At 51.6% G+C, this 19,578-nt stretch overlaps 2 protein-coding genes and 1 long non-coding RNA gene across 6 annotated transcripts; all 3 read right to left on the bottom strand.

The window, feature by feature from the left end:
• Positions 1-1,367: 1,367 nt before the first annotated feature.
• On the bottom strand, positions 1,368-12,139 carry mrtfba (myocardin related transcription factor Ba). Of its 4 annotated transcripts, none has more exons than XM_028988862.1 (16): positions 12,093-12,139; positions 8,033-8,105; positions 7,453-7,624; positions 6,811-6,876; positions 6,682-6,737; positions 6,530-6,605; positions 6,282-6,443; positions 5,760-5,926; positions 5,547-5,684; positions 5,221-5,471; positions 4,529-4,688; positions 3,667-4,218; positions 3,506-3,577; positions 3,290-3,418; positions 2,981-3,200; positions 1,368-2,912 (listed from the first exon to the last, which is right to left on the bottom strand). In XM_028988862.1, exons 3-16 carry the CDS (start codon positions 7,586-7,588, stop codon positions 2,455-2,457), a joined length of 2,643 nt encoding a protein of 880 aa, XP_028844695.1. In that variant the 5' UTR covers positions 7,589-7,624; positions 8,033-8,105; positions 12,093-12,139; the 3' UTR covers positions 1,368-2,454. The 4 variants fall into 4 exon arrangements, with proteins under 4 accessions (XP_028844695.1, XP_028844697.1, XP_028844696.1 ...); XM_028988864.1 differs by having other exon boundaries at positions 2,981-3,170; XM_028988863.1 differs by having other exon boundaries at positions 5,221-5,468.
• ercc4 (excision repair cross-complementation group 4) lies at positions 10,560-19,039 on the bottom strand. The gene is made up of 11 exons (XM_028988866.1): positions 18,438-19,039; positions 16,224-16,404; positions 15,938-16,133; positions 15,669-15,876; positions 14,841-15,021; positions 14,642-14,761; positions 14,450-14,557; positions 13,926-14,370; positions 13,757-13,849; positions 13,566-13,678; positions 10,560-13,108 (listed from the first exon to the last, which is right to left on the bottom strand). Exons 1-11 carry the CDS (start codon positions 18,612-18,614, stop codon positions 12,405-12,407), a joined length of 2,526 nt encoding a protein of 841 aa, XP_028844699.1. The 5' UTR covers positions 18,615-19,039; the 3' UTR covers positions 10,560-12,404.
• On the bottom strand, positions 17,070-18,115 carry LOC114795501 (uncharacterized). The gene is made up of 2 exons (XR_003750517.1): positions 17,641-18,115; positions 17,070-17,284 (listed from the first exon to the last, which is right to left on the bottom strand). It is a non-coding gene; the product is annotated as an uncharacterized LOC114795501 (long non-coding RNA).
• Positions 19,040-19,578: the final 539 nt, after the last annotated feature.

Raw genomic sequence — 19,578 nt, 5'->3', positions numbered from 1 at the left:
AAATTCAACACACAGTCACAGAACATCGATTTTTATTCACACTGAACATCTTATTCTGCTCGATTCCTCATTTTGGAAGTATGTACAGATTTGCGCTCATGAACTTATGTAAAAAAATACGCCGCCTTACAGAACATCAACATATGTACACAGTGTGCAAACGTGGATCAAAACCTTCTCCTCGTCCCAGGTGGATCACAATCCAGCAGAAAAATGTGAATTGAAATGAAAAGCACCGTTTAAAGAGCGGGGTGTGACGCCCGCCCGGTGGGAGGGGCTTGGTTATTGTTTTAAGATGGGCGTCTAAAGGTCAGATATAAGATGATAAAACATCTCCATTACAAACACAATAAAATGATTCTGAACGATAAACTCTGCTTCATTTTTACTCTTCTCTTTGGCAACCAAGGCGTTCAGATCCGTCGTCATGGTGACGGTAGGTCGATCAGCACCGCTAGAACAGTCAGAACAGCCAACAGGCTCAGTCTGGACCATAAACACAAGTTTGGCATCATCTCAACAGTTCACAGCCCTGATCACACACACACTCACACACACACACACAAAAGCTCTGATCACACACACTCACACACACACCAGCTCTGATCACACACACACACTCACTCACACACATACACACACACACAACAGCTCTGATCACACACACTCACTCACACACACACACACACAACAGCTCTGATCACACACACACACTCACTCACACACATACACAAACACACAACAGCTCTGATCACACACACACACAAACACACACAACAGCTCTGATCACACACACTCACACACACACCAGCTCTGATCACACACACACACACACTCACTCACACACATACACACACACACACACACAACAGCTCTGATCACACACACTCACTCACACACACACACACAACAGCTCTGATCACACACACTCACACACACACCAGCTCTGATCACACACACACACACACTCACTCACACACATACACACACACACACACACAACAGCTCTGATCACACACACTCACTCACACACACACACACACACACAACAGCTCTGATCACACACACACACTCACTCACACACATACACAAACACACAACAGCTCTGATCACACACACACACAAACACACACAACAGCTCTGATCACACACACTCACTCACACACACACACTCACATTAAGGAAGCGTTAGGGAAGTGGCCCCGTAATCAGAAGGTTGCGGGTTCGAATCCCGAACCGCCAAGGTGCCACTGAGGTCCCCTTGATGAAGGTCCCGTCCCCACACGCTGCTCCCCGGGCGCCTGTCATGGTGCCCACTGTCACCAAGGGTGACGGTTAAATACAGAGGACACGTTTCACTGCGTCACCGTGTGCTGCGCTGCAGTGTCTCACAATGACAATCACGTCACTTTCACTTCACATACATACATGCACACACAACAGCTCTGACAGTCTCACACACACACACACACACACACACAGACACACACCCCGTGTGTACTGCGATGCAGAAATTGTCCCTCAGCAGTGTCCACATTTGCTTTGAGTGTCGGTCACCAGAGCTGCACAGCAGCTTCTCAGTAGGAGAAGAGAAATGGAGCCGCATATTTTCAGCTCTGTGGACTGTGGTGTTTCTTCAGGCCCACGGAAACGTTGGCACGAACACCATGCAGATGGTGCAACAGCCACTCCGCTGCAGCAACAAGGTTCAAGCAAGTCGGTTCATCCCTGGAACAAAGGGTGACTACTGGCCAGAAGCTGCATTTCAGGGGAAACGGGACCCAGTGGGACCATTTTGTCAAGACACCATTAGATTGTCCTTTCAGGGACCTAAGAAGTTCTCTAGAACTGTCCAGCGCAACCATAAATGAGCGCTGGAGGCCTGCCAGGCTTTCAGGACAGAACTATTTCAGAGACGCATGTTCCTCTGAACCTTGTTATCGGCCCTTGACCTGTGCTGGACCCTGAGTGTGTGCAAAACCCGAAAAGGACATGCAGCTCAGCAACAGTAGAAGAATGGGCCTGGATGTATCTCCCAGCTGCATCATATGGCCTCTTTTAGAAATGAAAGTCTGGAATGACACGTGAAAGGTCGACAGGAACAGCCTCAGAAAGCGAGACAGTCCAGAACGTTCTCCATCGCCCCTTACTCCACCACAGCAACCTCAGGGTGTACAAGAAGGAACCGGCAGGCATGACAGCAAAATTACGACACAGAGCAACAAGCAGGAACAGCCGACCAATCACAGCGCTGGCACATCAGAACAGTGGAAGCACAGGAAGTAAAGTCCATGCTGGGCGTCTGCAGGGACGCTGCCGAGAACTTCTGTGGAGGTGACTGGACGTGCTAGAGAGATGAAGAATATTACTGACCGTATTCTCAGACCACATTAAGATGTAACACACACGCATACACACGTGCCTTATCTGTGTGTGTGTGTGTGTGTGTGAGCCTCAGTCCCAGTGTAGCTGCAGGTCTTGTGTGTCCAGGAAGTCCGAGTTCAGGCCCAGAGCGGTGAGGCTGCTGGCGGGGACGGGCATTGTGAGGTCCAGCCACTCCATGCTGTCCATTGCCGTGTCCTGCAGGCTGAAGGTTGAAGAAGAGGCGGAGACCTCGCTGAAGCCCAGGTCCGACGTGTCCATGGGGGACAGGGGCGGCTGCGGGTGCTGCAGCTCGTCCAGGAGACAGAGGGAGGTGTGGTGCGGGTCGGACTCCTCGGTGTCCAGCGCGCTCTCCAGCAGCGCCTCCAGGCTGAGAGTGGGTGTGGCCGCGTGGACGGCAGGCGGAGCTAGCTGCACGGGAAGGGGTGGGCGGGACAGGGCGGAGTTTATGGGGAGCGTGGAGAGAGTGGCGGTGACGGGCTGCACCTTGGCCAGCGACGGTGGGTCATGGGGACCGAAGGGCAACATTTCTGTGGGAGAAATTCAATGAAATGGCGACACAACAACAAAATATCATTTTTATGTGTGAAGCTCGTACCTCCGCTCTCGATCAGGATGTCGAACAGGTCGTCCATCTGCTGGCTGGTTGCCGTGGGAACCTGGTGACAGGAGGGTGGCGAGGACGTCATATTTACCGGGGGGTTCTGTAAGCTGCGGCTCTGTTTGATGGCGTCCTCATACCGCGGGGGTTCTCGGCCTTTTGGGGTGCTGCTGTTGAGGGCGGGGCTCTGCAGGACGAATGTGGGTGGGGTCAGGGACTAATGGAGAAAAGAGAAAGAACGAGGTTCCCGTGGATTATTTTCCAGGGTCTCTCAGATGAGATGAGGGGCGGGGCCTATTTGCATACCCTTATCAAAGGCCCATTGGAGGACACAATCTGGGACGAGAGGCTGTTATTGGTGGAGCTGCTAATGAAGCGCTGAGGTGTCTCTCGTGCCTCAGCAGTGTGACACTGGAAGCCAGAATCAGCAGGAGACTGAAGAAGAGACAACAGGTTCACTTTAAAAATGGAGGACATTTAACAAAAGAAATTCATTTCCATGTTGGGAAGAAATGGATCCACCTGCAGTAACTGTGTGGTGGGGTTCTCCATCATGGGGGCCTGCAGCAGGCCTGATGTGGTTTGAAGCAGCGGCTACAGCAGAGACGGGGGACAAGTGAGAATATCTTCTCACGTTAGTGATATATGACAACATACGAAAGACCACGCGGCAGTTGTGGTACCTGCAGGCTGACGGCGGGCAGCGAGACGGGCAGCAGGAGGGTTCGAGGAACCCCCTGGTGGCTGATGATGAACTGTGGCATGGCTGCAGCAGGTTGGACCTCCTCTACCTTCAACAGTGGAGGTCCTTGTGAGGGGCTCCTGCTCTCAGCTTTCACAGGGGACGCAGAGGCAGGCGCCGGAGGAGGAACTACGCTGTTGCTTTTCTCCACCTGCAGCTGCATCTTCAGCACCTCCACCAGCTGCTGCTCCTGCTCCAGCCGCCTCAGCAGCTCCTCTATCTGGCGCTCCTTCTCATGGAGCCTCCTCTCCTGGTCCTGGCCCTCCGGTCTTAGATCGTCCTGTGCTGAGAGGTCCAGACGAATGGGCGAGGCAGGGCCAGAGGTGGGACACGCTTCCATGGACGGCTGTGGACTGGGTGTGTTGGAAACGTCCATGGCTGTAGTAGTTTGGGTGGAGGTCTCCTGATAGGGCTTGAGACGCTCGATAAGGTCCGTTTTTGTGCCGGAGACGGGAAGACCTCGTAGTTTCAGCTCCATCTTCAACTCAGCCACCTGAGAGCAACAGAACAGATTCACTCGCAACCCTTAACCCTTCACCTCATTTACTCATTACTCGGGGTCGCGGCTGCCACAAGGTGGGAGGAAACCGGAGAACCCGGGGAACACAAGTCACCTTGGGGAGAGCGTACAAAGACCACGTCTCCACCACATCCACAGGTATATTATTATTATTATGAATTCCCATTTCATGTAATGGATCTATTCAGAAAATATCGGCAGCCCTGACACTGACAATTATAACACAACTAATGAACTAATTGAACAAGGAATGAACGAATGCGGCTCCTCTCTCAGGCAGCACCTTCATCTCCTCCAGGTTGGAGGGCAGGGTGCCCAGCTTGCGGGTTCTGGCAGCAGCGGGCGTGGCGGGAGGTCTGGCCGCCAGTGGAGCGGCGGCGGGGAGGGACACGACTATGGAGGCCGGCAGACTGGCACTGTTCAGGGTCACGGCGGCAGCCGGCCTACAGGTCAGGGACGGGGACAGAGGGCGAGAAGAGCAGCTCATTTCAAAAGGCGAAAGTGTGTTCAGTACAGAACATTCAGCTAGCAGGGGACAGTACAGGCAAGTGGAATATCAGCATCAGCGGGAAGGACATTATTCATTCATGACTGGCGTCCACATTTGTGCTTGAGAGTAGATTCAATTTTTTTTATTTATAAAATGATTGGGTTTTAAAGGAACTGTAACATGGACTGAACATTTACGGGGCAGCGGCGGCCCAGCGGATAAGGAAGCGGCTCGACCCTCCAAGGTGCCACTGGGGTCCCCTTGATGAAGGTCCCGTCCCCACACGCTGCTCCCCGGGAGCCTGTCATGGTGCCCACTGTCACCAAGGGTGACGGTTAAATACAGAGGACACATTTCCTCCGGGATTAATAAAGTATAAATATACATATATACATTTATTCCCCTTTTATATTGTTTATGGACATATGAACGCCTGCCATTACGTTTCCTACGGAACTGGACCTCTGGCCTCCGGATAAGCGTACTTGAGTGGCGCGGGGAGGATGGTCTGGTAGTTGTAGTGCTGCTGCTGCTGCTGGCTCAGGATCTGTAGCTGGAGGAAGAGCTGCTGCTGCTGGAGCAGGCGGGCGTAGGCCGAGTCCATGGTGGCCTCGCTGGCGTCCACCTTTTGGTCAGGGGGAACGTACTGGTGGTACTTCAGCTTCTTCACGCGTGGCTTTGGCTCTTTACACTTCTTGCCACGGATCTTGTCACCGGGCAACCGCGGCTGCGTCTGCTGTGCAACGAGAGGCGAGGGGCTAGTGAGTGGTTTGCAAAAGTTCTAATGCAGACTCACAGAACATCATCTTACCTTCACCAAGGTGGGCCCAGGCTTGGACAGAGGTGGCACGCTGACTGGTTGAAGAGTGACGGCAGGAGCCGTTGCTGGCTGCTCATTGGTGGAAGGCTTCAGGAAGTCGGCAACGGCACGTGTGACTGGAGGGCAGAACTGTGAAGAGAAACTTCCGGAACTGTTAGTCTGCGGTGTGTCCAGCTGTTCTGTGTCCTGCACTGTGCTCTATACCTGCAGGGCGGTGCTCTGCGGGGTAGAGGGCGTGTCGGGTGGGCGGGGCTCTCCAGGTGAGGCTGCGGAACCCTGAGAGTCCTGACTGGCCGGCTGCTCAGGAGACAGTGCGTCTCCGCTGTCCTCCTCAAAAACGTCCAGCGTTTTGTGGTACTGCATCTGACCATCTGAGTCCCAGGAAAAGAAAGATCAGAGGATTCATCGCCGTAAAATAATGATGTCATATTATATCTATATAAAGATCCTGTGGTGACTAAATAAAGATTTTATTGATATATTCGTCTGTTTGACTCATTATGAGACAGTGCAGCACAGCACACGGTGACACGGTGAAGCGTGTCCTCTGTATTTAACCGTCACCCTTGGCGAGCAGTGTGTGGGGACAGTGCTCAGTGGCACCTCAGCGGATCGGGATTCGAACCAGCAACCTTCTGATTACGGGGCCGCTTCCTTCACCGCTATTTCAAAATGGTAACGTGGTAAAGAGCTGTTATTGATCGATGATGGAGAGGGAGAAGTTACCAATAATGGCTTCCTTGACACAGGAGTCCACTGGCAGGATGTTCTTCTCCACCAGCTCCATGGGTCCAGGCCGCTGGGCGAGCTTCTCGTTCAGGTCATTGGCCAGGCGAGCTCTCTTCAGCTTCAGCTGAGTGGCCTGCAGAGACGGCTCCGCCTGGGTCTCTGGAACCGACAACGCAACCTGCTCAACCGGCGCAACCCAACATGAACGCGCAACGCCAAGCGAGTGGAGGGGTGGTGGGCGTTACCCTGCAGGATGTGCATGCGCACAAGCTCCGCCCGCTCCGGCCGACTGCGGATTTTGTGCTTCAAAAAGTTCTCAGTCTGCGGAACACAACAAGACCAACATGAGAGGAGAAGAGCCCAGAATACCATGGTGCGGAGGTCAGGGGTGCCGTACCCGGGCTCTCTCCAGGCTCCGGATCTGCCGGTGGAACGCCGCCGGACTCTTCAGAGCTGAGGAGGGGCAGTCCGATTACAGAACGGCAGTAAACAGCGGACGTACTACAGGACAGCGGCGTGGACTCACGTGGCATGATGCCCTGGTCAATGAGCTGCTCTCTGGTGCGCCGCTGCTGCAGCCTCAGTTGCAGGACTGGGGTGGGGGGGCAGAAGAGTCTTTTTTAAATCTCATACTGACACGTCTGCGTTTTAACAAGGACTTTTAATACACAGAAGACGCGAGGAGGCGTGAACCAGGACAGAAGCTCGCATTTTAAAAAAGCAGGGACAGCAGCGTGACCTGGGACTGGGGTGTTTACCCAGACAGAGGTCACACCAGAGCCTAAAATGTCCTTACACACATCTCTCACACACACACACACACCACGCTCACGTCCTGTTTGGTGTCCTGTTCTCAGTGGACAGCTGTCACCCTGACATGACTGACCTCTGAACCCCGACCTTTAGTGCGTCACTCAAACAGGAGAGTGGGACTCAGACGCCCTGAGAGTTCAGGACACCTTCCAGCCCAAAACTGAGCAACGTGTTTACTGAAGGACGAAGGTCAAAGGTCTGCTATGACGCACAATATGAACACGAGTTGGGGGATATTTACCATTTTTTAAATCATGCACCATTTCCTTCATACTCTTTATGTTTTTGACTCCAAACTGTCCAATTGCAGTGTGTGTGTGTGTGTGTGTGTGTGTGTGTGTGTATGAGCATTCACCATTCTTTCTCTCATTGAGGGGAGGCAGAGTGCTGCTGGGCTGAAGGCTCAGCTCTTCCATCTCATGGGTCACCGCCTCACTCTGTGGACTTGGCACAAGCAGCCCCGGTATCCCAGAATGCCCCTGGAGTGCCATCTCTTCACCCGCTGCCGGTCCAATCAGCAGGAGCCGCTGTTAAAAGAAAATGCAGCGGGTCTGAACTGCGCTTTTCACTTTTAAATCCGTTTAGACGTGCAATGGTGCCGGAGTCCCATGGGACCTCGGATATCAGTACTTCTGTTCACCAGCATTTTCCATTTGGTGCCAGTTCACAAGACGGGGAAATGGGGAGGGTTGGGGGGGTTGGCCAGGCCGTTACCAGGCGGCCGTGACGGCGTACTGGCGCGGCGTGGAAAGGAATGCAAATTGGATGGTGCAGAACACGGACGGTCAAGCTCCAACATCTGAACTCAAGTTCGATGTCCAGGCCGGCGACTTGTCACAAAAACCCCACACTCACGTGTCCTCAAAAATTCTCATATTCTCAGAAACTATTTCTACTAGACGACCGCTGGCCGCCAACAGTCTCACCAACCTCACCTTAAAGCGGTCAGAGCAGCCGGGGACCGAGGCAAAGAGGTGGCTTTCCTGCTCCTCACGCCATGGAGGCCAGCTGCAGGGACAGAAGCAGACAAACAATGTGGATCAGAACACACAACGCCTCCTGAGAGCAAGGCACATCACACTGAGGTGTGTACATTGTCCTCTTCTGGACAAGCATCCGCATCCAAACACTTCATCTGGGACATTGCAGTGGTGCCCTAGTGGTTAAGGAAGCGGCCCCGTAAACAGAAGGTTGCTGATCTGCCAAGGTGCCACTGAGGTGGCACTGAGCAAAGCACCGTCCCCACACACTGCTCCCCGGGCGCCTGTCATGGCCGCCCACTGCTCACCAAGGGTGATGGGTTAAATGCAGAGGACAAATTTCACTGTGTGCACCGTGTGATGTGCTGCTGTCATCACATGTGACAATCACTTCATTTTCTAAAACCAGCTCGTCCAGTTCAGTGTTGCAGGGGACTGGACTCGATCCCAAGACATGGGACCACTCAGTCATAGAAGCCAGCTCAGCACACTTCAGAAGATCCGTCTTTGTTCAGGGATTGGTATCTACTAAAACATTCTCCTACCTGGAGAACCACATCAAATGCACTTTGTCTTAAACAGTCCATTAGTGATATTTCAATCTTTCTAACTGGTAAATCAGGTCCATTTACATTTCAATAATGTGACATAAGAAAAAATTAATGAGGCTTTTTATGCTTTTTGTCACGGTCGAAATGAAAGAATGAATGGATGACCAGGCATTGAAATGAAGGTTAAACTTCATAACTGAGGTATCTATGTACTGTGTGTTGAGTTGTGATCAGCTGTGGTCAGTTTGATGTCCTGTGAACTTGTCCTATGATTTCTTGAAGCTTGTAGTTGCTTGATCTACTGGAATTGTGTTCTTCGTTTGTTCATAGAGGTTGTGGTTGGTTGTGATGGTGGTGACTGTGGTTGTATTGTGCTGGTGGAGGTTGCGGTTGGGTCTGGTTGGTTGTGATGGTGGTGACTCTGGTTATATTGTGCTGATGGAGGTTGTGGTTGGGTCTGGTTGGTCATGGTTGGGTCTGGTTGGTCCTGATTGGTTGTGATTGTGGTGACTGTGGTTGTATTGTGCTGGTGGAGGTTGCGGTTGGGTCTGGTTAGTTGTGATGGTGGTGACTGTGGTTGTATTGTGCTGATGGAGGTTGTGGTTGATACTGGTTGGTTGTGATGGTGGTGACTGTGGTTGTATTGTGCTGGTGGAGGTTGCGGTTGGGTCTGGTTAGTTGTGATGGTGGTGACTGTGGTTGTATTGTGCTGATGGAGGTTGTGGTTGGGTCTGGTTGGTTGTGATGGTGGTGACTGTGGTTGTATTGTGCTGATGTAGGTCCTGGTTGGGTCTGGTTGGTTATATTGTGCTAATGGAGGTTGTGGTTGGGTCTTGTTGGTCATGGTTGGTTGTGATGGTGGTGACTGTGGTTATATTGTGCTGATGGAGGTTGTGGTTGGTCCTGATTGGTTGTGATGGTGGTGACTGTGGTTGTATTGTGCTGATGGAGGTTGTGGTTGGGTCTGGTTGGTTGTGATTAGTGCTGCACGATTAATCTAATCGCAATCGTAATGTCAGTGTGTGCGATTACATGAACGCAAAAAGCTGCGATTTAAATGATTAGTACATGGATTGGATCGGCAACATATCCGATCCATTCTCTCAAAGTTTACGAGCTGACTGAAGTCTCACTTCAGTCGGATGTGACGTGTTTGGTCACATGACTTTTGATTCGGTTCAATGGAGACCTCAGATTCATGACTGGGTTAACATCACATGACGAGCTAAGCTAGCGAAGCTATGCATTCCTGTGTTCAAGTCAGCCTCCAAACAACGTTTTGGTTAAACGTAGGCATTAACTATTTAGACTGTTCTTAGCTGTTTAATTAACTTTTCTCAAACTTTGAAGGTTTTCTAAAGAAATTCACCTCAGTTTACAAATCTTAACCTTAGCTAAGCTAGCAAAGCTATGCATCCCTGTGTTCAAGTCAGCCTCCAAACAACGTTTTGGTTAAAGGTAAGAACTATAATACGGGATTTTATAATGGCCAAATATAATCAAAACAGTTGTTTAGCCTTACCAGGGTTTCTCGTTCAACAGTAAAGTAAAGACTTTTTTGTGATCATTTAATTTAGTAGAATATTGTATTTTGAAAGCACTGGGCATTTCAAGTTGTTATAAGTAGTTTGTATGTTTCACTTTGAAATTAAACATTTCACTATTAGTAATTTGTATGCGACTTTTCATTGATATACAAGCAAGTGTCCTTTATCATATCGCAATCGCAATATTGATCTCAATAATTGCAATATGTCTTTTTCCCCAAATCGTGCAGCCCTAGTTGTGATGGTGGTGACTGTGGTTGTATTGTGCTGGTGGAGGTTGTGGTTGATACTGGTTGGTTGTGATGGTGGTGACTGTGGTTGTATTGTGCTGATGGAGATTGTGGTTGGGTCTGGTTGGTTGTGATGGTGGTGACTGTGGTTGTATTGTGCTGATGGAGGTTGTGGTTGATACTAGTTGGTTGTGATGGTGGTGACTGTGGTTGTATTGTGCTGATGGAGGTTGTGGTTGGGTCTGGTTGGTTGTGATGGTGGTGACTGTGGTTGTATTGTGCTGATGGAGGTTGTGGTTGATACTAGTTGGTTGTGATGGTGGTGACTGTGGTTGTATTGTGCTGATGGAGGTTGTGGTTGGGTCTGGTTAGTTGTGATGGTGGTGACTGTGGTTGTATTGTGCTGGTGGAGGTTGTGGTTGGGTCTGGTTGGTTGTGATGGTGGTGACTGTGGTTGTATTGTGCTGATGGAGGTTGTGGTTGATACTAGTTGGTTGTGATGGTGGTGACTGTGGTTGTATTGTGCTGATGGAGGTTGTGGTTGATACTAGTTGGTTGTGATGGTGGTGACTGTGGTTGTATTGTGCTGGTGGAGGTTGTGGTTGGTCATGGTTGGTTGTGATGGTGGTGACTGTGGCTGATTGTAGAGTTTTATGAATACATTTAAATTAATGTAATCAGCTATAGGACAATAGAACATCAAAGCAGTGCAACTGTGTCCTTTTCCTTTATTTCTCTGAAGGAAAAAAGGGATAAAAACCAAGATGTGATTTTGGAGTTATCACACACAGAGACCTACAGCAGTGAACACCACATCTATAATTACCACAAAATCCTCATTTCTCCTCAAACGCCACCAGAAGCTGACTGAAACACTGCAGCGCAGCACATGGTGACACGGTGAAACGTGTCCTCTGTATTTAACCGTCACCCTCAGTGACAGTGGGCACCACGACAGGCGCCCGGGGAGCAGCGTGTGGGGACGGGACCTCAGTGGCACCTTGGGACTCGAACCCCCAACCTTCTGATTGTGGTGCCGCGTCCTGAACTGCTACGACAGTGAGGAAGGACGTGTTGTTCTGCGGGCTGTGGGACTGGACGTAACGCTTCGTGGGAACCATTTCAGCCAACTGAGCTGCTTTTGTGTTTCCTGTGGCCAGACTGCGCAGAATGAAGCAGCGTACCCCACACGTCTGCCGTACCCCCTTTCTGTACGATTCGGTTATTGAAAGTCACCTAAACAAATTCGTTTTATGAAAAGGTTGTTTGATTTGCAGTCAGCCACCGTACACACACACACACACACACACACACACACACACACAACCTGCAACAGATGCTCATAGATGTAACACATGAACTTGATGGAACCAGCAGCCCTCCGTCAATAATCGTCATGAGCAGTTTCCCCAGAAACAAGGTCAGTACAGAACAACGTGAAGAGCACCAGACGCCCGGTCCGGTCCACTCGGGGTTCGAACCTGGGACTCTGTGGTCGTGGATGAACGTGCCACTACACCATTTATCCAGCTGGAATAAAAACTCATTTCCAGAACACTCGTCGTCCTGCGCGACATGACCCATAATACTAAACTGCGGCCGGAGCCGCATAACTCGTCGCTTCAGTGCGTAAACAGGCCGGAACCGCGTCCTGCGGACCGGACCGAGCCCGGTACCGGAGTCTTACCTGCCGCGCTGGAGCTCCGGGTCGGAATAAAATGGCCGCCGCGACGTCCGCCTGGACGCAGTGACGCAGTGACGCAGGCGGGCGCCTGGGCGCCGACAGGGGGCGCTGTGGCGCGTTTTTATTAAAACATTCACGCCGTCGTTTTAAATAGCAGGAACGTTGTAATATCGCGGTAGCACCGAGCAATTCAACGATTAGACAACAATACGAGACATTGTAAAATGTAAATCTGCTCCATTCTCCATCCTTGTAAATACAGATAATACACATGAATTAGGCGATATTACATGTAAAAGGTCCCATGGTGTCGGACTAGGACGGCGTGTGGAGGAAGTCGTGCAGCAGGCGTGCGTTGGCGCCGCTGCCCAGGGCGTGGGACAGGGCGTCCCGGGACAGCGTGAGCAGGTGCGCCAGGCTGGCGGCGTGCCGCATCAGGGCGCGGCAGTTGTTCACGGTCACGCCCGGCATTCGCAGCAGCAGGTCGTACGGGCCGGGACTGTACCGCTCCGTGGCCTCGGCGACCGTGTCCGACTCGGCGGTGACGGCCTGGGCCGCGGCGGCGTCGGGTTCGGCCCGGCCGCGCTTCAGCTCCTGGAACAGCTCGGCGGTGACGTGGGGGGACGGACACCAGAGCAGGCGCAGGCGGGGGAAGTGCAGGGTCAGCAGGGTCAGCTTGGACGTGACGTCGCTGGCCGAGATCTCGCCCCGCAGGTCGCCGCGGGCGACCAGCGAGAAGGGCTTGGCGGGGTCGAACTCGATGAGCAGGACGGGCCGGCGGTAGAACCGCGTCATGGACAGGCACTGCGTGTACAGGCGGCCGCTCTGGAGGGAGCCAATCAGGTCGCTGACGCTCTTGCGCTCCACACACACGTCGGGGGTCAGGATGTAGTCGCCGACCTCCAGAGTGACGGGTTCGATGTCCAGCCCCCGCCGGTGCAGCAGGGAGGGCAGCTCACTGCGAAACTCACGCATGTCCACGATGACCCGCGACGGCTCTTTGTCCCCGTCCTGACCTCCTGTACAGGGACACATCATGGACGGTAACTGGATCAGCATTTTCTCTCAGGGTGGTGGTGTCCTAGCGGGTAACACCCAGGTTCAAACCCCACCTACTACCATCCTGTCCCTGCCTAGTGGGTAACACACTTGCCTATGAACCAGAAGACAACAGTGTCACAGGTTCAAATCCCACTTACTGCCATTGTGTCCCTGAGCAAGACACTTAACCCTGAGTGTCTCCAGGGGGGGACTGTCCCTGTAACTACTGATTGTAAGTCGCTCTGGATAAGAGCGTCTGATAAATGCCATAAATGTAAATGTCCCTGAGAAGGACACTTAACCCCGAGTGTCTCCAGGGGGGACTGTCCCTGTAACTACTGATTGTAAGTCGCTCTGGTAAATGGCGTAAATGGGTCACGTCTGACTATTGTCTGGTTTTTGGGGCTCATGGTGTGTAAATGGGGGTGGACGTGCCTGCTTTGCGGCTGTTGGTGGTGGCGTTTGCGGGGTCGCGACTCCTGCTCAGGTCCAGGTTGGTGTCCTCCCGACCCTCCCGTTCCTCCGGGACCACCATGCTGGCCTTCTCCCTAGCGGGGACAGCACAGTCAAGGTGACCTTCCCCGCGTCCAGGGTTCCATCACGCACAGTGGAGACCCGCCCCCCACCTGATGAGGAGCTCGAACGCCTCCTTCTCCTTGCGCAGCGATGTCAGGTACCGCTGCTCCTCCGTAGATCCGCTGTAGATGAGGAAGTAGACGCTGCCAGGACAACAAGAATGATTACATTCGCCTGAAACGAGGAGAAGAGCAGGGACCGTAACCGTAGAAATGTTACCGTAGGACCTTCCCAGGTCTGCTGGCCCTGTAGATCTCCAGCTGCCGCACGAAGCTGAGCTCGGCGTCGTACAGGACCACGAACTTGGGCTCCACCTCGTGCAGGACCCGCGTCAGGCTGTAGGGGTCAGCGAGTCCCTTCAGAGGGTGGATGACGGTCAGGGGGTCCTTCAGAATCCCGTAGTAGGAGTCCGAGGAGAGATTCAGGAGCAAGTCTTCCTCCTCCTCTTCCACCTCCTCAGCTCCGCTGCCATCAGCTGCCCCGCCTTGTCCCACCATCTGGGTGAGTGTCGGGTCTTTTCTTCTCTTCTTGGGTGGAATGGTGGCACGCTTGGCGTGCTGGGTGCGGCTGTAGAGGCGTGTCAGCAGGGCGTGGCCTCCGCAGCGCAGGAAGTCCCTCAGCTGGGCGCAGGTCCGGTCGTCCCCGGCGCAGATCAGCACGGCTCCTGCAACGCAGACAGAGGGCTCGTGATCTCCGGGTCGGCAGCACGCCAGCCGGCCGCGGCGCACGTGTGAAGGTGGAACCTGGCGCGTCTTCTGGACGGCTGTTCTCCTTCTCAATCTCCTTCATGACCTCAGACAGGGCTTCCCACTTCGGGCTCTTCTCCAACACCAGCTCCCTCTTTACCTCCACTGCAAACCACAAAGACACCTTACACGCGGTGAAAAACGTCCATCTAGAGTCCTGCTTTTTAAAAAGGACACGGGGTAGAATACCAGCCGCGTCCTGTAGCTCCGCCTCTCCCCGCTGCCGTTTCCTGTTGCCATCAGGAACGCTGTACACGCGGTTCCGTGCGTTCACGAACATCAACGTGCTGGAGTCCAGGAAGAGCCAGCCTGTCGGCAACAAACACGCCCATGACACCGACCTCTGACCTTTATGGAGGCCAGGCCTACCGAGTCCCGGGGTCTGTACCAGAGTTGCTGCCGAAGGTCTTCTGGCTGGAGTGCAGAGACTCCAGCAGGTTGAGGAAGGTGACACAGTCGTACTGTGTGAGATACAGCAGCAGGGTCCTCAGAACCTTCAGATCCTGCACCAGAGACTTGGTCTTCGCTCCCAGCTGGTGCCACAAGGGATCCAAGTAATGCCGGACCGTCTGTCCACAGGGAAATGTTCATGCATAACGGCACCACCCAATACAACAAGCCATGACAGGCACATCGGGATTCGAACCGGCAACCCTCACCGGTTCATACTCGGCACTATGGAACTCCAAAGAGTTCAAAATAAAATAAATATGACAGACAAAATATGACAAAAAAAACCCCGAATAAATGCGAAATTGATTTATAATAGCAACGTAAAATTGTGAAATAATTGAACACATTTTGATATAGAGCTAATAATTATTGTGAAATATGTGGCATTTTGCTATATAAATGTACTTGTTATTGTCATGGTCATTATTTTTACTAGTTTTATTTCGCCGCATAGGAGAACGCATTTCAGCAGAACACTCCATGTGCTGTGCTGTCTGAGCAGCCAATCACACAACTAGCACCGCCCTGTCTTTCTTGATTGACAGACGAAGTCATTCTGCTGAAAAATCACATTATGAAATAAATGGCTGATTCTGAAAAAATTCTGTGGGTAAAAAATAATGACCGTGTGTTTAATTATTTCACAATTTTATGTTGCTATTATACATTACTTTTCGTACACTTTGGAGTTCCATATGCCACAACATGTGATCTGGATGTGATATCAGAAACACGAAGCAATAAAATACTGAGCGTCATCCACCTTTTCAAAGCTGGTGCCCAGTGTGTTCTCCAGGCTGAGATCTTCTACCTCCAGCGTGGGGTTGTAGCGCTTCAGCTCCTTCAGACAGGCGCTCATGATCTCCAGTACGGCAGTCTGGATGGCCCGCATGGGCGGAGTCAGGTTCACGCGCAGTTCCACCACGTCCGGCTTGTGCTGCTCCAGAAGAGAGTGAACTGATGCCTGGAATCTAACCCAGAAATACACACAATGAACACACACTCACAAGAAGAAAGTCCATGCTCTCTTACCTTGGCCACAAGAAGAGCTTCTTCACAAAGAGGTTCCTCATGACACGTTCTACATGGCAGAACCCTGACGTGAAGGCCGTTGCCTTGTCAGTGAAGGCCTTGATGAATCCGGCTTTGTTCTTCTGTCTGAACAGCCTGAGGATGAAGGCCTCCTGACAAGACTCAATGATCTTATGGGCTCTGTAGACCAGGATTCCTGCAGGTTGCCCATAATCATCATCATCATCATCATCAAAACCTCAACAGAGGAAAAAGCCCAAGCAGCAGGTCAGGCGGAGTTACTGACCTGTGACAAGGTGAGCAGGGATGCGATCCGTCAGGAAATCCACCACCAGGATGCGGCTGGTGACGTAGAGGACGCCGCCCTGCGTGTACACGTTGTAGCGCTCAGCGCTGGGGACATCGCTGGTGACAGTACGGGGGAGGTGAGTGACACCCGCCACTCGCAGCTGCTCCGTGAAATACTCCTGAAACCATGACACACAATGGCTGTTCAGCTGTCTAAAAAAGAACTTATCAGACAAACAAGTACGGCCCATTCGTAATCCTTGGACAAACCTGTACTTCAATATCAAAAATGAAAAATTATCGGGATATTTAAGAAAGAGTTGAAAACCCACTTGTTTAAAAAGTATTTCAAACGAGTCTAACACACACACACACACACACACACACACACACACACACACACACAAATAAATAGATAAATAAATTAAAAAAGTCCCCTGCATGTTCTGTTCCTGACAAGTTGGGCCTTATCAGGATTGAGTTTTGTAACTCAAAATCTATAGAAACTGAATGAGAATTGCTGGTGTCCTCCTGTAAGTCACTTTGGATAAAAGCATCTGCCAAGTAAAGTAAAGTAAAGTGTATATAATGGCATTTACCAGACGCCCTCATCCAGAGTAGTGATGGTTTGAACCTGGGACATTGTGCTCTTCTGAATTATATACGTGTGTCTCACCCACCAGACAAGTACCACCCATAATGCCAGATATTATAAGACAATTCAATGGCTGCAAGAAGTGATTTGGATTAAATAAGGAAGCAGACTCGTAACTGAATATCTGTTCAGCTGTGGTGGTGTTGTTTAGGTTGGTGGTGTTGAGGTTGGTACTGTACCTGTTCAGCTGTGTTGGTGGTGTTGAGGTTGGTGGTGTTGAGGTTGGTACTGTACCTGTTCAGCTGTTTGGTGGTGTTGAGGTTGGTGGTGTTGAGGTTGGTACTGTACCTGTTCAGCTGTGTTGGTGGTGTTGAGGTTGGTGTTGGTGGTGTTGAGGTTGGTACTGTACCTGTTCAGCTGTGTTGGTGGTGTTTAGGTTGGTGGTGTTGAGGTTGGTACTGTACCTGTTCAGCTGTGTTGGTGGTGTTGAGGTTGGTGTTGGTGGTGTTGAGGTTGGTACTGTATCTGTTCAGCTGTGTTGAGGTTGGTGTTGGTGGTGTTGAGGTTGGTACTGTACCTGTTCAGCTGTGGTGGTGGTGTTGAGGTTGGTACTGTACCTGTTCAGCTGTGTTGGTGTGTTAGGTTGGTGGTGTTGAGGTTGGTACTGTATCTGTTCAGCTGTGTTGGTGGTGTTGAGGTTGGTGGTGTTGAGGTTGGTACTGTACCTGTTCAGCTGTGTTGGTGGTGTTGAGGTTGGTGGTGTTGAGGTTGGTACTGTATCTGTTCAGGTGTGTTGGTGTTGTTGAGGTTGGTACTGTACCTGTTCAGCTGTGTTGGTGGTGTTGAGGTTGGTGGTGTTGAGGTTGGTACTGTACCTGTTCAGCTGTGGTGGTGGTATTTAGGTTGGTGGTGTTGAGGTTGGTACTGTACCTGTTCAGCTGTGTTGGTGGTGTTGAGGTTGGTGGTGTTGAGGTTGGTACTGTATCTGTTCAGGTGTGTTGGTCGTGTTGAGGTTGGTGGTGTTGAGGTTGGTACTGTACCTGTTCAGCTGTGTTGGTGGTGTTTAGGTTGGTGGTGTTGAGGTTGGTACTGTATCTGTTCAGGTGTGTTGGTGGTGTTGAGGTTGGTACTGTACCTGTTCAGCTGTGTTGGTCGTGTTGAGGTTGGTGGTGTTGAGGTTGGTACTGTACCTGTTCAGCTGTGTTGGTGGTGTTTAGGTTGGTGGTGTTTAGGTTGGTACTGTATCTGTTCAGGTGTGTTGGTGGTGTTGAGGTTGGTGGTGTTTGAGGTTGGTACTGTATTGTTCAGGTGTGTTGGGTTGGTTGTTTTGGTGGTGTTGAGGTTGGTACTGTATCTTATTCAGGTCGTGTTGGTTTGTGTTTGAGGGTGGTACTGTACCTGTTCAGCTGTGTTGGCTGTGTGTTGGTGGTGTTGAGGTTGGTACTGTACCTGTTCAGCTGTGTTGATGGTGTTGAGGTTGGTGGTGTTGAGGTTGGTACTGTACCTGTTCAGCTGTGGTGGTGTTGAGGTTGGTGTTGTTGAGGTTGGTACTGTATCTATTCAGGTGTGTTGGTGTTGTTGAGGTTGGTGTTGGTGGTGTTGAGGTTGGTGCTGTACCTGTTCAGCTGTGGTGGTGTTGAGGAGCAGCACCAGGCTATCCGGCTCCGAGTAAACCCGGAGGAAGTGTAGCAGCAGCCGGTCGATCCCCAGACCCTCCGCCGCCACCAGCAGCCCGTCGGTGGAGAAGAGGCTGAGGAACATCTCGGTCTCGAATTCCAGGAGAGGAGCCGCCATCTCCGCCCGAACACACACGTGATCGAACCCGGAGAACGTCAGTGAACTCTCGGGAAGAGCCGGAGAGTCGGTACAGTGAGTTAAACTCGTTCTGAACTGGAACAGAGTCGCGCCAGACGCTCGGAATATTGTTTTGAAAATCCACCGGAAGTGACGACATCTAAAAGCCTGCCGCGCTCCGCGTTAGCGCCATCTGTAGTTGTGGAGACGCAACAAACGTTTACGGCGACGTTCGCGTCAAATGAACATGACAGACGTTTTAACATCTTAAGACGTTTGGAGCTCCTGAGAGCAGAAAAGTCTCCCCGAAGCCGGGAACCAGTGCAGTGTAGACGCCTGGTGGCGAAAAGTTCACGCAGGAGACAGATCACTACGTGGCTCCCCACAAGCATCCTTGGGTTTCCATCCACAGTTGGTCCAGCATCTGATGTCAGTGAAGATTCTCAGATGTGGTGAGGGCCAGGGGCCACCGGGGGGGCTCCTGCAGTTCAGGCTGCGGCCGCTAGATGGTGGAAGCGGCCCACAAACCTTGGACTGGAAATAGCTGGTAAACGCTGAACCATGACAGGCTGTAGTAATCACAATACCAGAGCACGAATGTTCAAATGTGAGATGATGTTTCATTTATAAACTATATATACTATATAGTGCATTCCACACAGTGATTAACCTTCCTCCCGAACCTGTGCATTTCAAGAGGGTTCCGTCATGTGATGTTCTCCACCTGATTGCACCACTTGAACCGCTGCAGGCAGTGCTGTTAAAGGTTCCATATAAAACAGGTGACCTACTTCCTTTATCTTGCTTTTGGTGCAACGTGTGGGAGAACTTCCGTCTTTCTGTTGTCGTTTTTCCTTCTCCAGTAGGTTCGAGACGCTTGTATTTGGTTAACCCAGACCCCGAGACAGTAATGGGGACAGAGGTGGCCTAGCGGGTAACACACTCGCGCATGAACCAGAAGACC

The sequence above is a fragment of the Denticeps clupeoides genome, chromosome 8 (assembly GCF_900700375.1).
Source record: "Denticeps clupeoides chromosome 8, fDenClu1.1, whole genome shotgun sequence".
Classification (NCBI taxonomy): Eukaryota; Metazoa; Chordata; class Actinopteri; order Clupeiformes; family Denticipitidae; genus Denticeps; species Denticeps clupeoides.
Note: the sequence above shows the minus strand (reverse complement) of the source record. Positions and strands in the feature narration are given on the sequence as shown.

What these genes read in the sequence shown, in the direction of transcription:
- mrtfba (XM_028988862.1), bottom strand. Translation starts at nt 7,588, where the DNA reads ATGGCACTCCAGGGGCATTCTGGGATACCGGGGCTGCTTGTGCCAAGT. An exon ending in CTGGGCCCACCTTGGTGAAG is followed by an intron (nt 5,472 to 5,546) that starts GTAAGATGATGT and finishes CTCGTTGCACAG; the next exon opens with CAGACGCAGCCGCGGTTGCC. An exon ending in CCACCACACAGTTACTGCAG is followed by an intron (nt 3,419 to 3,505) that starts GTGGATCCATTT and finishes TCTCTTCTTCAG; the next exon opens with TCTCCTGCTGATTCTGGCTT.
- ercc4 (XM_028988866.1), bottom strand. Translation starts at nt 18,614, where the DNA reads ATGGCGGCTCCTCTCCTGGAATTCGAGACCGAGATGTTCCTCAGCCTC. An exon ending in AAGCTCTTCTTGTGGCCAAG is followed by an intron (nt 15,877 to 15,937) that starts GTAAGAGAGCAT and finishes TTTCTGGGTTAG; the next exon opens with ATTCCAGGCATCAGTTCACT. An exon ending in CCGTCCAGAAGACGCGCCAG is followed by an intron (nt 14,371 to 14,449) that starts GTTCCACCTTCA and finishes TCTGCGTTGCAG; the next exon opens with GAGCCGTGCTGATCTGCGCC.